Source organism: Monodon monoceros, unplaced genomic scaffold, assembly GCF_005190385.1.
Source record: "Monodon monoceros isolate NGI ecotype Baffin Bay Population unplaced genomic scaffold, NGI_Narwhal_1 Super_Scaffold_14, whole genome shotgun sequence".
NCBI lineage: Eukaryota > Metazoa > Chordata > Mammalia > Artiodactyla > Monodontidae > Monodon > Monodon monoceros.
The window spans coordinates 25,537,930-25,555,040 of record NW_021703770.1 but is presented as its reverse complement, the minus strand read 5'-3'; the positions used below and the strand labels follow the sequence as shown (position 1 = coordinate 25,555,040).

General features: G+C 37.4%; 1 protein-coding gene across 2 annotated transcripts; it reads left to right on the top strand.

The window, feature by feature from the left end:
• Positions 1 to 53: 53 nt before the first annotated feature.
• On the top strand, positions 54 to 9,662 carry ENY2 (ENY2 transcription and export complex 2 subunit). 2 transcript variants are annotated; one of them, XM_029223196.1, is made up of 5 exons: positions 54 to 204; positions 1,618 to 1,694; positions 5,466 to 5,536; positions 6,851 to 6,925; positions 9,382 to 9,662. In XM_029223196.1, the coding sequence occupies exons 1-5, from the start codon at positions 199 to 201 to the stop codon at positions 9,456 to 9,458; spliced, it is 306 nt and encodes a 101-aa protein (XP_029079029.1). In that variant the 5' UTR covers positions 54 to 198; the 3' UTR covers positions 9,459 to 9,662. The 2 variants fall into 2 exon arrangements, with proteins under 2 accessions (XP_029079029.1, XP_029079031.1); XM_029223198.1 differs by having other exon boundaries at positions 58 to 132; positions 9,382 to 9,645.
• The last annotated feature ends 7,449 nt before the right edge of the window (positions 9,663 to 17,111 follow it).

Genomic DNA, 17,111 nt, shown 5'->3' with positions numbered 1-17,111 from the left:
GCCCGCGCTGGTTAAATTCTCACATTATAGGCAGGGTGGCGAGACCCCGCCCCGGAAATGCGTGTGCTAGCTTTCTGTGTGCTTAGGTGCCCGAGCTACTGAGGGTCTAGGTCCGGGCAGCCGAAGAGTGTGGTAGGTAACGGTCGTCAGCGCAAGGGTCATTTCGTCGCTGGGAAGGGACGGCCCTCGCCCGCGGTGATGGTGGTGAGCTATGCCCGTGGTCCTCAGGGCCGGGACCCGGGCCCAGCCCAGGCTCCTTTCGATGTGCTGTCTTTCGTTAGCTTCCCCGACCCGCGCTCGCGGGCCTGTAGGGCTCTCCGACAGGGCGTGCTACCGGAGTTGGCCTGAAGCCAGTCCTCGCTTTGTTTCTGGCTCCTCCCCTCCCGCCTCTCCCGCTGTCTCCGCCCTATTCTGTTTTCCCAAAGACTGTCTGAACTGGGAGGGATCCCCTAGCGCCCTTGTTTTACCAGTGAGAAAACTGAGGCCTTTAAGAACTGACTTGTCCAAGGTCACTCTCCGTATTTTGGGGGCCAAGGCAAGATCAAGTTCAGTATTCTGCTAATGGTACGGACTAGACCTTAGTATTATTTTGAAAATGTTAGCCTCCAACTGCAAAAGCAAACATATCCTAGTCACTTCTCAATCTCTCCTTTTTCCTGTTCCATTAAAAAAAAAAAAAAAAAAAAAACTCCGAAAACTCACTGCCAGTCTTGAGTCTTCATAGAGGCGGCGAGGTTGGGGACAACAGAAGTAGTCTCAAGTTGGTGACAGATAAGTGGAGTAACGTTAGCTTATTCCAGGTTTTACAGTTTATCCTCCCAGTCCTTTTTACACCGTTTTGGTTGTCCGTTTTTACTGAAAACTGAGAATTTTCTAAGTTAGGAATTAATTTGATACTTGTTTTCTCCTTAACCCAACCAGCAAGCTTTGATAAAGAGCATACACACACACATACTTACAGCTAGTTTGGCAGTTGTAATTCTGGGTACATACTAGTGGAAAGTAAAGTAAAGCACTTCAGATCCTTACCCAGGAATTTCATTTTTCACAAACTGTGCTTACTCTTCTATTGATACTTAGGTTATATAGCTTACCCCAAATTTTGAATACAGTTAATTAAGATGCAGAAATGATTAGCAGTCAGTTATTATGTGCGGTTAAAGTATTTTGCGGCTTCTGGGGTCACAGTACCTGAGTTCAAGTCCTGCCTTCACCACTTTTCTATCTCGGTGCCTCAGTTTCCTCATCTGTAAAATACAAACTATGTTAATAGTACTTGCATAAAAGAATAAGATCTGGGAATTAAATGAGATTAAAAACTTAGTGCGTTAGCTCAGTTCCAGGTACATAAGTGTTTAATAAATGTTACAGTAATTGTCATTATCCAGAGACTCATTAATAAAGGGTACATGGGGGAAGAAAATTGTAAAGTCATGATCATGACTTCTTGGGATGCAGTAAATAATATTAGGAGTAAGGACCTTGTTAACACATTGTTGAAATTTATCACCCCTTCAGTCGATAGACAGAATGTTAAATGTGTTGAGGTGCTTGAGAGGATTTAGAAGAAAATGCTTTGTAAGTGTTCTATATCTGAAAATACATGTTGATGTTCAGGTTAGCAAGATGAACAAAGATGCGCAGATGAGAGCAGCAATTAACCAAAAGTTGATAGAAACTGGAGAAAGAGAACGGTAAGTAATCGATTGTGTTAATTAATTACGTTTAACATCTTTAAATTACAGTTATAAGAATCTAAAAAGTAACAAAACTGATGTCAGTGGAAATAATTACAGAAAATTGAGATTATCAAAAGCAATTCCTAACATCTGTTAAAAATGCTTAGGTCTGTTCAATATTGCAAGACTTGGGGGGAAGTGGATCATGTACAAAGATGAACAGGAAGTGACTCTCTCTCAAAAAATGTCTAATCTAATGGAGAAGAAAAATACATACCCAGATAACTACAATTGAAGATAAAATGTTACCCACTTTTTAACAGGGAGACAACATGATGGAACCAGTTTCAGTTACCAAGCTCTCTTAACCTCAGAGCAGTGTGTGCTATTCCTACTCTCTGAAACATTCTTCTTCCTTCCCCCCATCTTTAACTAATTCTAGCTCATTATCAGGTCTTAATTTAAGTATCATCTCTTCTAGAAATCTGTTAACTCCCAAATACCTTGTTCCATCATAGTATTTAATCACTTTGTATTATAATCACCTCCTTTGCTAGTTTGTATCAATAGAATCTGAGTTCCTCGACAGCAGAAATACTACTGTATACCGAGCATCGTGCCTAGCACATAATTGGCCAGGTAAATATTTGAAGAATGAACAGGTTTGGAAGTACAGAGGAGAGTCTAAGGAATCAAAAAAGGCTTCCAGGAGCAGGGTGATAAATTGTATGAGAGAAATATATATAAGGAACAAGAGGGATCTCTCAGTTCTACCTGGGGATTAAGGTAATCAGTAAAGCTCTCACAAAATAGTAGAAGTGGTACTTCAGCTGGGTAAGAAGGATTCGCAGTTCCCCAACCCGGTAAAGGAGAAAGGACAGTCTAGGCAAATGGAACCGAATATGCAAAGTCAAAGAGATTTGTTACAATATGATAATATTCTGGGAAACTGTGCAGTTAAAATGTGAAAGACAGTGGACAGGAGAAATGTGGCTTTTGTATAATCAGAAATCTTTCCATTCACAATGATAAGAAACTGAACTCAGTAACTGGCTCAGCCAATTCTATATAAGATCGTGTGACTAAAAGTCTAGGGCTTGAAGGTGCTTCAGGCACTCAAAACTTGTTGCCAAGAACATGTCTGTCTTTCCGTCTCATCTCTGCTTTCCTCTCTGTTGGCTTTATTCTCAAGAAGGCACTACCCACAAGGTGGCAGAAATTAGCGGTTCAAAATTTACATCTCTCCACCTGAGACTACCGTTCTCCTAGTAGTTTCAGTAAAGGACCTAGCTAGATTACCATCCTACTTAAGGTAATAGGCCATTCATAATCAGCGTTGCCTAGGTCACATTTCCATTGCTAGAGCCCTACCCAGATTTCTTACACCGAGAGTTGTGAAGTGTTTTTACTGTCAAAGAAATGGCAGGAAAATAGGTGGTAGTTTGCAAAAACATCTGTTGTTGACTTTATCCTTGGGTGGTGGGAGTCATTAAAAAATTCTAAGAAAGGGACTGACTAGATCATATTTGCACTTTAGGAATGTTATTTTGGCAGTATGGAGGATAGACTTGAAGGGCTAGAGATAAATTGCAGAAGATAATAGGTTAAAAGTGGAAAACAGCAAAAATGGAAAGGAGAACTTACAGGTTTTTTTTTTTTAAGTAAAATCAACAACCCTTGACATGAGGAATGAGGAGGAAGAAAGCCTCTAGAACAGTGCCTTGGGAAACTGAGAGGATAGTATTGCCAATAATGGGTGTAGGGTATTATGTATTACTGTTTTTTTATCTGTTTTCATTCATGCAGCTTAAAGTTACTGAGTTTCTACCATATGCCATGTCCTGTTAGGTGCTGGAGATATAGTAGTGAACAAAATGAAGCCTGTTCTTTTACACAGCTTACATTCTAATGGGAGGAGACAGAAAATAATGTGTAATATGTCAGATGGTGATGAGTTCTAGAGGGAAAATAAAGCAGAGAATAATCAGGTGTGTTATTTTGGATAAGAAAAAAAAGTAGGCTTCACTGAGATCAAAAGGATATGAGGGAGTGAGCGGACTCCTAAGAGCCATGGTCCTGACACAGGAGCTTTCCTGGCATTTTTTTTTTCCTTGTGTGCCTTGTGGGACCTTAGTTCCCGGACCAGGGATGGAACCGAGGCTCCAGCAGTGAAAGCGCCAAGTCCTAACCACTGGACAGCCAGGGAGTTCCCTTGCCTGGCATTTTGAGGAACCCATGGAAACTAATAAGACTGAGTCAGCTGGGTGAAGGAGAGAAACAGTAAAGTCAGAGGCATTGCTTCGGAGGGGACAGACCTTGCGGGGTCATTTAGGTTGTAGTAAGGACTTGAAATTGTATTCTGAGTAAATTGGGAAGCCACTGGAGGGTTTTGAGCAGTGAGAGGAGAAGGACGTGTACAAGGAAAGTAGCAGGGGGACGAGTTAGGAGGCTTTGGCAACAGTCCAGTCAAGAGAAGATGGTGGCTTCAACTAGGTAGTAATGGCAGAGGTGGTGAGAAACATTTGGATTTCAGGTATATATTTTAAAACTGGAACCAATAGGATGTGCTTATGGGTTGGACGTTAGTGTTATCAAAATTGCTGAGTGGGGCTTCCCTGGTGGCGCAGTGCTTGAGAGTCCGCCTGCCGATGCAGGGGACGCAGGTTTGTGCCCCGGTCCGGGAGGATCCCACGTGCCGCGGAGCGGCTGGGCCCGTGAGCCATGGCCGCTGAGCCTGCGTGTCCGGAGCCTGTGCTCCGCAACAGGAGAGGCCACAACAGTGAGAGGCCCGCGTACGGCAAAAAATAATAATCATAAATAAATAAAAATTGCTGAGTGAAGGTTGCTGCCAAGGTTTCTAGTCTGAGGATCCAGAAGAATGGAGTTGCCAGTCTGACAAGGAGAACAGCTTGAGATGGAAGAGAAGCAAGAGTTGGGTTTTGTCCCTGTTACGATTAAATGACTTAAACATCTAGATGGAAATGTCACATAATGGATGTTAGGAATACTGAAAAAGAAGCAGTTTGGTTTGGGACTTGACATGTTTAAGCTGAGAAATGAGGTGATTTAGGTTGAAGATTGAGGTTTTATAAGACTAGGTATTGCAGAAAGATAAAATATTTTATTGCACCCATGATGCCATTAGTTGTAATACCCACCAATATTTTTTTAACCTTTAAGAATAAAGAAAATACTGCCAATTAAATTATGATAGGCATGCCAATTACTGACTTGTTAAAATGTGGGAAAACACAGTCTTAGAATTAATGAAATACCATAGTTAATGTGTAATTTAGAAGGACAATGAGAAAAAGGGAGGGGCAAGCCTGAGATTAGATATATAACGGGGCAATAAGAGAGCTAATGGGTAAGAATTTGTAGTTAAAGAATGGATTTTGGAGTTTGAAGATTTCAAAAGTACAGCTGCTTCAAACTCAACTAATACCCTTCTGAAGTTGTACAAAACCCACAATATTCCTGTTGGTGGAGGGAAGTAGAAAGTGTGTAAGAAGGCCAGAGAGTAGGGTTTCTTAAGAAGAATTGTACCCCATCCACTTCATTGAATTTTACTGATGACAGAAATGAGGCCCAGCCTTTAAATGACTTGCATAAGACCAAAGAACTTTTTAGTGGTAGAACCAAGATTAGGCCATGGTTAAAGTTTTATAACTGGAAGGTGGGATTTTTAATTGAACAGTTGAAGCTTTGCTTCAAGCATTCCTATCTAAGATATTGTACACTTGAACACTATTGTAGTTTAATTTGGAAACACTTCTTTTTCAACAGCCTCAAAGAGTTGCTGAGAGCTAAATTAATTGAATGTGGCTGGAAGGATCAGTTGAAGGCACACTGTAAAGGTAATCTGTTTCATTTAGAAGATAAGCTAATTCCATAGCTCTCAACTGTGTTGGTTTGGAATTCATTAGAAAAATTATAGTCAGTATTTTAAGATATATTGAGTGCTCAAGCATAATTTTAAACAAATAGAAAATTGAAGCTTGTGGTAATAGATTACCTCCTCTCAGTGATAATATGTAGACCTATTCCTTAATTTGTAGAAATTTTCTTTGTGTTTCTCTTAAAACAAGTGAGGCAAGATTTCCTCTGGCATGGAATATGGAATCCCACCTTTTTTGCTGTGCCTACTCAAAGTGAAACATTAATTATTCCTAGTCTGTTTTTCTTAACACATTGAGCACTTTACGGTTGGCAGACTTACAGGAATTATATCTCCTATCTTTAGCAGTGTTATTTTTTGAAAAAATCATCTATAAAAGCTCTTAGAAAATTACATGTATTTTTAAAATTATAAAATGGGAGCTTGTTAAATTGCAATTAGGTATTGATGATTATGCCATTAGATACAATTACAAGTGTCACTAAGATGAGCCTCCTTCCTTTCTGGCTCAGCTTTTGGTATGCTGGAATTCTGGATATTTACAATGAATTCTCGTATTGGTTTCTACAAATGATAATAGAAACTATTTATATCATTAACCGGAAGAAGGCAATGTGCCAAATTAATAAAAGCATAGACTTTGAGGTCATACAGACCTTCACTGGTAAGACTAGAGCTGGATTTCAAGTCGTGTTTGAATGAGTTATTTAATCTTTAAGCCTCACTTGCCGCACCTCTGAAGTGGGAAAAATGCCCAGCCTGTCAGCTTATCGTGAATATTAAATGATGCAAAGCACCCAGCACATAATAGGGGTCCAATAAGTGTAAACTCCTTTCTCCTTCTTTTGGCCCAGCCTAGAGAAGAGAAAGGAGCAAAGGAGTTGTTCTATATTTTAATTTGGGGCTGTGAAATTACAAGTTAGACTTAAATTACAGTTTTTTCCCCTCCATACATTCAAGAGCTGATATTATTATCGTGAAATAAGATCTGTGCAGTTGTAAGTTTCCAGTTTTTTACAAATATTAGATTTGAATTTACAGTTCAGATTCATTCTAAGTGTTATAATTATTTTATGTTTTGGATCTGGTGAATACATACTGTGTTTAAGGTTGAAATAAACCTTCATTAGAAAAGAAAAAAAGAAGTGTCCTCTTTTTTTTTTTAAAGACCAGTCTGTACTCTAAAAACATGATCTTAACCCTTCCTCTATGAAAATCTTTCTTACAGATAATGATTTTAAATGATATGATTTGTTTTTTGCTTTTGCATAAGAGGTAATTAAAGAAAAAGGACTAGAACACGTTACTGTTGATGACTTGGTGGCTGAAATCACACCAAAAGGCAGAGGTAAGGAATGAATACAAATTGTGTGAAAGGAATTGTGGGCTAAGACGTGATTTTTTTTTCTCTCTTTTGCTGGTGCAGCTTTTCTTTCTTTTTACAAGGAAAGGCACCCTTTCCAAAATTATGTGGGTACTTGCATCTCCTCTTTGGGAAGAGTTATAGTTGCCTCACCAACTTTTGTGCATGGTCTTGAGTAACAAACAAGTAAGAGGTGTAAAACGTTTTTGCACTGTTAAAACAGTACACAAATGTAAGTTGATGTGGTTGTTAGATCATTTTTATAATACAGGATTTTGTAGAGGCAAATATTACCTGAAGCTAGGATTTGTAAACTTTAGCCTGATATTTAATAATTCAGAGTTTTACACCAGCCCCTGAGTCATTGCTCTCTTTCCTTATTAAAAATAAACAAAAATGTCTTCTTGAATGTCTAATTACAAATTTGGTAGCTCCATAACTTCATGGTCAGGGTAATTCATATTTAAGACTCATACTTCAACTACCTTCTTAATTTCTCCCTTTAATACCTTGTTTAGAGAAGCCAAAGGAAAGAGAGGAAGTAGTATATTAACAAACTATTAACAAAATATTTATATGTAATAAGTATTAAGTCAGGAATTACATCATATAATTAAGTGTAATGAGATTATTTTCATCATTTCATTTGAGGAAGTCAGTGGGGGGAGGGAGAGTTGTATTATAAGTGGAAGCAGGTAAATTAGATGACCCGTTAGTTATTTCCTCACACAGAAATAGTAAAAAGAATTTAAGTGTGAAAAGTAAATGATTTTAAAATTATTACTAGGGAATACTAGTCCCCTGAACTGCTACCATGTGGGGGAAAAAGCAGTATTTATTGTTCTCCCCATGGATTTATGTTTTAAAATAAATTTCTATAATTTCTTTTTCTACTTTTCTTCTGTAATTTATGCTTAATCTGTTAACATTTAAGAACTTAATCTGTTAACAGGGTAGAAATCATCCTTTGCTTCTCCTTCAATACTTGTGTGTTGGACATTTCAATCCGTTGTAGCTCCCTTGCTAGAGAATGAGCAAAAAAGAAAAGAGAAGTAAAAATAAATCTTTTATTTTCATAGTGTTCTTTTTATTGTCAAGAGAGGTATTTGTTTTTATTTTTTAAATTAACATACAGTAAAATTGACCCTTTTTTAGTGTCAGTTCTATGAACTTTATACACATGTATAGATTCACTCTAAAAAACTCCCTCAAGCTGTTCCTTCATAGTCACACCACATCTCTAACCCCAAGGCAGCTGATCTGTTCTCCATCACCATAATTTTGATTAAAAGTATATTTAACATATAGAGTGATCACATTTGCAGTGGACTTGAATTAATTATGTAGTCTTTATTTCTAGGCAGGCTTACAGTAAATTTATAAAGAGGAGTATCTGTATAGTTAATTCCCTATTGTCCTTATTTTTAGTAGCCAAAAAGGGGGAAAATAGTGTAGATTTATTTATTGACATTTAATATTAATTTAAATTTCAAAGAGCAGGGCTTTTTTTCCTTTATTATTTTTATTTTTTCCATGCCACACGGCTTGCAGGATCTCTGTTTCCCAACCAGGGATTGAACTTGGGCCACACAACAGTGAAAGCCTGGGATCCTAGCCACTAGGCCACCAGAGAACTCCCATTTTCCCATTTTTAGTTTAATATTCTGAGTAGATAATACAGTTACATGGTTCAAAATTTTAAAAATAAGCGTATAACAAATACAGCTACTGTTGAAGCTTTTGCATCTTTGCTCATTCAAGCATATGCATTTATTTCAATACAGTATTGCCAAATTACCTTCCCCAAAATGTTTTGTCAGTTTATTCTCCCACCAGCTAATATGAGAGGGCCAGTTTCCCTCAGTCTTGCCAATACATACATTACTGACCTTTGGATTTTAGCCAGTCTCATTGGTAAAACATGCTATGTGAATGTGGTTTTAATTTTCATTTCTGTTGTGAGGTTAAACTCCTTTTACATTCAAGAACTATATGCCTTTCCTTTTCTTCATCTCCTTTGCTCATTTTTCTGTAAGCCTGCTGATCTTTTTCATATCAAATTGAAGAAATTGCGTAGTAGAGAGATTAGCAGTGTTTTCTCAGTTTTTGTTGTTTATGGTAATTTTGACCAAGCTTATTAAGTTGTTGCATTTGAATCACATTCATCAATCTTTTACAGCCTCTGTTTAAAAAAGGCCTTTTCTGTTCCTAGTTTAAAGAATTTTCACATGTGCAATATATTTTTAGGTATTGGATAATTCATTCAAATAATGAATTGCAAATATACTTTATTTTCTCAAATGTCTTTATTTTTTTATTGAAGCATAAGGGTTACTTTTGAAATTATTTTGTTGGTAGTCCTGAATAAAATACCAAATCTCAAATTGACATATATTAATTGGGATCTTCTTTACTCTTATGTTTTTATTTTTGTATTTCAGCCCTGGTACCTGACAGTGTAAAGAAGGAGCTCCTACAAAGAATAAGAACATTCCTTGCTCAGCATGCCAGCCTTTAAGATTGAATTAGATTGTGTTGTTTTGTGGTTTTATTTCTGAAAGTAAAACTTGCCATAAATTAGGAATTGATTTCCCAAAATAAAATCCTTTTTTGTATGATGGTATACAGTTTTCAGTAATGATGTATACAATTGTATTGATTTTTTTCCCTAAATGTGTTATTTTAATAAATATCTCATGAATGAGTTTGAAGTTTCCTTGGATTTTGGAATAAATGGAACTTTATTAATAATTCATCAGATTTGTTAAAGAGAAAAAGTCAGGCAGTGAATATAGTTTAAGTGTTAAGTATGTAAATGTTAAGTAAGCAAATCTCTGTAATAACAGTTGAGGAGAGGTAAGCAGCCTCTTCTGATTGTTTGGATGTAGTGTATGCCTCTTTTGAATTCCTATAATATTTTATAATATATGTCCCACCTTGTACTACAGATATCTTATTTCTTATTTGTTATAAACGCTGAGGGTTAGGACCGGGTCTTACTCATCTTTATGTGCCTTCCTTATTCCTCAAAGAATTTACCATCTTATTGGAAGAGAGAACATTTGCAAACTGGCTCCATACCAAGCTCCTCTCACATACTCTACTCATCTGAACTTTGAAAGCAGAAACTAAATTGCATCCCCACTTACTAAGGTCAAGAAAGAACTTAATGGGAAATAATCTCCACCCATAGCTTTACTCTGACATCAGGATTGGCAAATCCATGGACTTTTGTCTATTCTTATGTGACCTCTGCTGGAAAACAAGAATGTTGACCATCCGGCCACTTGGAACTCTTCCCACTGCTCACGTTGTTTATACCTACCACTGGAAGCTCCTTCTGTTTCTTGTGGATACCTTTTGCTGTATGGAACTTTAAATAATGGTGTTTCTTAGTGCTCCCTCTGGGCCCTCTGCCTAATGATATAATTTCCTGGGCAGATACCAGGAAAGTTGGGTCGGACCATGGCTTCAAATACTAACAGGTTGATAAATGTTAAATTGCATCTCCAACCCAGCCTCCAGATCCATATACTCAACTGCTATGGATCAGCTTCCTTGAATGTTCCATAAACACCTCAAACCGACCCCACCTGAGAGTGATTTTCTTTTTCCTCCAGTAACTGCCCCTACTGTGTGGTGCTTCCCAGACATACAGATTACCTGAGGAGCTTGTTAAAATACTGATTCTGAAGGTAAGGGATACGGCACAAGATTCTGTATTTCAGGCAAGCTTCTCAAACATGCTCGTGCTGCTGATCAAGACCATTTTGAGTGTAGCAAGACTAAATTGTCCCCCTGCCTGCTTAACTTAGGGCCTCTTAGTTCAAGCCCAGATTACTTCAGTCGGCTCTTAATATTTCCGCACTCCAGTTGCTCCATGTTTCCTCCAATATATCTTCCACATTATTGCCTAAGTGACCTTACTAAAATTCAAACCTGGTCATTTTATTCCCCTACTTGAAATTTCTCAATAACTTCTTAGTTTGCAAGGTAAAATTCAAGCTCTGCCGTACCACCTAGGCCCTTCTTGATCTGCCATTTACTTATTTCTCTGGGTAAAGAGTCCCCAAAAGTACCAAGTTGTTACATCTGTAATACATTGGAAAATCCACGAAAATGGAAAGCCTTTCTACTTACAGCATTCCTCCTTGCCCTTCAAAATTCAGCTTGAGTCATTGCCGAAATATTCTGACGTTTCTTGCTCTGGTTTAGATTCCCCACCACTGTTTTTCTGTAAGAAGCACCTGTGCCTAATTTCAACACTGGTTTTCCAACTTCAACATGCATCTCCTGGAGGGAAGGAAACATGACTAATTTTTACTTTGTATGATACTCATTGGTGGATGAATGGACAAAGGAATATATGAATGCACTAGTGAATGAACGTTATAGGAGCACCAAAGAAGGTAACAATTGAGTGTAGCTGAGGAAAGCCTTTATGTTAATTTTTGGTTCATGTTCTAGAGATACAACTTTATATTTCTGATGAATTTATAGTTTAAGTGTAGTCATTGAACCAGCTAGACTTAATTATGTAAATTTTGAGTCCAAGATACACAAAAAAAATCATAAAACTACCCCAAAGAATTTTTTGTTTTGCCTCATCTCTTGTAAAGCAATGATCCAAAGTAATGATAGTTATATTCACCATTCTGCTACCGATTATCAAAAAGGAAACAATCTTAAATGGTACATAAATGTTAAAAATGAGTTTTTATTTCATAGTACTGTATATGAAAGCGAATCAAAAATTGCTCATAGAAATAATAGCTCAAAAGCAAATATGAGAAAATGGAAAACAAGTTATTATGAAAATATTTTGAAATGGAACAAAAATAGCTGAATCGAAAATATGTAATAGCAATTCAAAATACTAAAAAGCCTAGATTTAAAATAACAATGCTGAGAACTCCCCCACCACCTCTAGGGTTTTTTTTGACATCTTAGAAATTATAGTTTGCATCTAGAACACTGATACCTTTTAAATAAACCGACTTTGTGTATATTTTGACTCACATCACTGATTTATGTAAACTAGGAACACATTCTTTAAAAATCTTGCACCCTTTCGTGCTCAATGTTGGAAATTCAATAGAAGATTACTGTTACATGACTGTGCTGGGTGAGTAAAATACTAATTAAGATTACCATAAGCTTCTCTTGTATAGGATTAAAGAAGACCTAAGTAAATTATTTATGTAATCGCTTTGCTCTGGCATCACAAGTGTATCATTTGGTTGCACAGTGCAAAGCCAGGGCCTGGGTTTTCTGGGGATTGGTAATTGGATATGGGACATTTCATAACTTGAAAAAAGACTCCATCCAACTCAAGAGAATTGTGACAGCTGCTCAGTAGCTGATGTTGGAAATGATCCAATGTGTGTGTGTGTGTGTGTTAACCCTTCTTGTAAATGGCTATCTCATGTTACTCAGTGACTCCATAAAAACCCCTCATATTTACCATTAGAAACCACACAAAAGTCATTGGATGAATCTTCCAAGAAAACTAAGAGGTGCAATCAGACAATTTGAACTGTGGTCTCATCTATTATACTGAATTATCAGGTAAGGCTGACTCTTCTGCCTCAGTTTCCTCATCTGCTCAACAGATCTGATAATGCTGACCTGGAAAGAATGAAAATAATTTTTAAAACTGTAAATATTATTAGGATAATTATAAAAAGCAATCTGGGTAATCAGAAAAAGCAATATGGATTCACATTACTCCTAGGAAAAACTAAAAATATGTAATTATTTACTATGTGTCTTCTAGATTTATTTAGATACATGAATTACACTTGTGTGGAAAATAGCTGCTTTTATTTTTCAGGAATTTATATGTAATATTAATTGCCATGAGAATACCTACAAAAATAAAGACCAGCATAACTTGATCAGAATAGGAAAAAAATCACTATAATGGCACTTAGCAGGGTGAGTTGAAATTATCTTTTTACCCTCGTTTTACTATGACACAAACTGTATCCCACTTATCTTTTGATCTTCGGTGTGAAACAGAGTAAATTCTTGACATGTTCTTTTAAATGAATTAATAAATAAACGGCAATAGGGAAAACCTGTTTATTCCAGACTTCGAATTTATTTGGTTATTCTGCTTATCAGCCACCAGGGGGCATTTGAAGCCTGTATGTTGATCCTCTCGGGGGCTCACTGAAATGGGCTCTCATTTCAACAGGCCCAAAAGCAGGCCAGTCAGCTTTTTCAAGATGAAAGTGTAATTGAATTAAAGCTTAATATGAGGACCTCAGAATGTGCTTCTAGTATAAGTTAAGATGAAGCTACACTGAGATGTTATTTTACTGGGATAAGAATAATAATAATGTAGATGTTATGTTACTGGGATCATTTTCTGAAGCCAAGTTAGTAATTCAGGCAGCAAGTTGATTTAAATGGCATACACCACAACTGAAATGATTCTATCTCAGCTATTTTATCAAGAAAGAAGCACAGTGTGTACATTAATACATAAAATAATTTCCAGTATATTTTCCGTCATGCTCCTCTCTCAGAACGCCCTTTTAAAAGGTAATAATATTCATATTTTCCTTTTTCTTACTATGTAACTTTGTTAAAAAATATACATATGTGCATAGATGGAGCATTATATAGTTCCAAACCCTGTGGACATTCAATGAACGTTGGCTTAGGATGACAGTGGTGAAGAAAGCCAACAAATGAAGGCAGGCAGAACCTGCACTCATGGTGCAATGTTGCTCATAAAATAGTTTCAAGTACAGCAGCTGGTACTTACCACATCTATAAATGCTTTGGCTTTGTGCCTGGGATCACCAGAATTAAGTGATAATAAATGCCTTTCATTTACTTTATACCTTCGTATTCTAAAATTATTGGTGGAGGGCACAGCTTTGAGAATGTATCCTTCCTAGGCAGCTAGTTACATCAAAGTTGGGCTTCGGCAGGGTAAGAGGCACTAAATAGAGTAATTGAAATAGAGATGTCCGTTAAACCACAGCCTGTGTGACTGGGTGATTTAGGTAGTGATACACATCGTGTCATTTGGGGAGTGTTCAGTGTGGCTAGTACAGTATGTAAGTGAGTGCTCTGGTCTTCTCAGTTCTACCACTATTGTGCTTAAAGACTTCATTAGTCACTTAAATGTTCTACGTGCAGTTGCCTATCAATAACACATCTCCTTTCCACTAGGGATGCTGGGAGTATAATAAAGTATGGGAATTATGGGCACTCCTCTTCGGAGGTGTGACATAAAGTCAAAGTTATGGTAAAGGACTTTACAAGTCCTTATATATGTGCTGTACTTTTCTCCTTGTAACGGTGCTCATAAAACAGTTTTGTGTATGGAGTCTATCTCCCATATTTTACCCCATCCATAAACATCGGGCTTTCAGCAGACTATTTCATGAAAAAGCACTGAGGCTTTCACTGATCAGCTGCATTTCCTATGTTCCTGATACAATTCTTTCACTTTACAGAGACTTTGTAGAGACCTCGTCAGTTAATGACCCCTTTATCATTATTATCCATCACTCCCTTCATGTTCTCTCTTCCCTCCCTACCCGCTTAGATTTGATGGTTTATCATTAGAACTCCTATACAATTACCCTGAACTTCTCTCTACTTTTTTTCTAATCTCACACAGTCGTGCTTAAACCTAGTTACCCTGAGCGCTTCCTCGCTGCGTGCACCTGATCACCTGAACTCTGTTGAGGAAAATCACACAACCCTTCTGTAAGTTCCACTCTAAAATAACAACATTCTCAAAAACAACTGGCATGAACTTTTCAAAAATGTTACTGTCAAGAAAGAATGAAAGACTAAAAAAAAAAAAAAAAAAAAGACACAAAGGTCAGGAACCATTCTATGTTAAAAGAATGAAGATACATTAGTATTTAAAGCAATGTGTAAATAAAGAAATAAAACAACTATTAAGAACATTATTAGGGTAATTGGAGAACTTTAAACGTGAACTGTGGCACTTAAAATTCCTGAATGTTACATTTGTATTCAAGTAGAATGACCTTGTTCCATGGTGAAGCATTTAGGGGTGAAGTGTCACATTGTAACTAGCTCTCCAATGGTTCAACAACAGAAATGTATACATATTTAATATGGAGAGAGAGAGAAAGAACATGTGAATCTAACAGAAGAGGATGTAAATGCTTATTTCAGACAGGTTTGAAATTTTTCAAAGTAAAATTTTGAAAAGAAGAAATGATCACAAATCTCAATGAACACTTTTCACTGCTTAAGAACTCTCCTGCGCTTTTCTAGTATTGAATATATACATTTTCCCACCCCCCTGAAACGCTTATTTCACACTCCTCCCCTGTACTAACAACACTGCCTTATGCTTTATCAAGGGACAGCTGCAATCAGACAAGAACCCAGCATCACCAAAACTACCAGCCTTCCTGAATCTGCACCCACACATCCAGCCTTTCCTCTGCCTGTGCTCTGTGCTTCTCTCTCTTTCTCAATGATTGCCCTCCTGTGGTTGTCCCCCTCTTCCGTCAGAAGTTTCTCTCTAGCAGCACAGTCACTTAGCGCAGTAGTGTCCCTCTTTTATAAAAACCATGCCTTGATCACAGATCTCCCTCAAGGAACCGCCCCATTTCTCTGCTCCCATTCAAAGCAAGGAAGGCGGCATCACTGAGTTGTCTCTAGGTACTGTCTCCACTTCTTCACCTGCCACTCATTCACTCATGGAAATTACATTCCAGTGAAACTATTCATGTCAAGGTCAAGAGAGACTTACTACCTTAATCAACCTCTTGGCAGCACCGTAACAAGTGACCACTCTCCTTCCTCAGACACATTCTTTCCTTGATTTCTGAGCTACAAAACTGACTTTCCGCCTAACTCACAGCTGCTTTCTGTCTTGTTTGCTGACTTCGGCTAGACCTCTAATTGTTAAGAGTTTCTCAAATCCTAATCACGTGATTTAGTTTTTTCTCTATCTGCACTCTCCCTAAATCAAGGGTTCTTAGCTGTTTTTGTGTTACTTTAGCAGTAAAGTGAAGCCTATGAATTCTCTCCCAGAATAATATATTTAAATGCACAAGATAAAATTCTTAGAATTATGCAGGAAAACTATACTAAAATATAATTATAAGATATTTCCAAATAAATGCATGATATTCCTCTTTATTAACGCAAAAATAAGGCAATGTATTTCAAACACAGGTAAGCTTCATGTATTATTATTTTAAAATATCAGTGTAAAGGCTTATTCAAGTTATTTATTAACTTGTATAAGAACATTAAATTGTGAGATGGTATTCAACAGGACAACATATATACATCATCTATACATGGTATGTTGGACATTCCATCAATTTCAATTTTTTGTTTTAATGGTTGCAAGTATTGAAACTCTTGATTGGTTAAGATATATATATTTTTGCAAATGGAGTTAAAGCTTCTTTACCTTACTCTGCAAGGCCAAAAATCTTATCTCAAAGAACACCAGAATTCTCAAAGGCTTTTTGTGTTTAACTCTAATATGATTTGGTTCTAAGATCAAAGGTCATAAGCTAGGACAAAATCTTTTTTTTTAATTAACTAATTTATTTATTTTTGCTGTGTTGGGTCTTCGTTTCTGTGCGAGGGCTTTCTCTAGTTGCGGCGAGCGGGGGCCACTCTTCATCGTGGTGCGCGGGCCTCTCACTGTCGCGGCCTCTCTTGTTGCGGAGCACAAGCTCCAGACGCGCAGGCTCAGCAGTTGTGGCTCACGGGCCTAGTTGCTCCGCGGCCCGTGGGATCGTCCCAGACCAGGGCTCGAACCCGTGTCCCCTGCATTGGCAGGCAGATCCTCAACCACTGTGCCACCAGGGAAGCCCCAAAATCTTTGATAGAGTTTATATCAGGAAGAAAAGGGTTATAGATCTGTGGTTCAGCTTTAATACAATCAAGATAGAAGTAACTTCTGAAGGAGTCCTCAGTAGTTCCTAGGTGTCCATAGATTTCTTTTCTTAGAAAAATTGATAGCCATCTCAGGGTAAAGCACCTTCTCCAGCATTTCAAAGTTTGGAAAGGATGTCAGTCTCTGTTCTGGTCTTCCCAATCAGCTGCTAATCCTAGAGAGCTTACAACTTTTTATTTTAAAGTAGAAACCATAATGGGCTTGAAATGAATGCTATATCTCATTCATATGATTAAAAACTGCCAG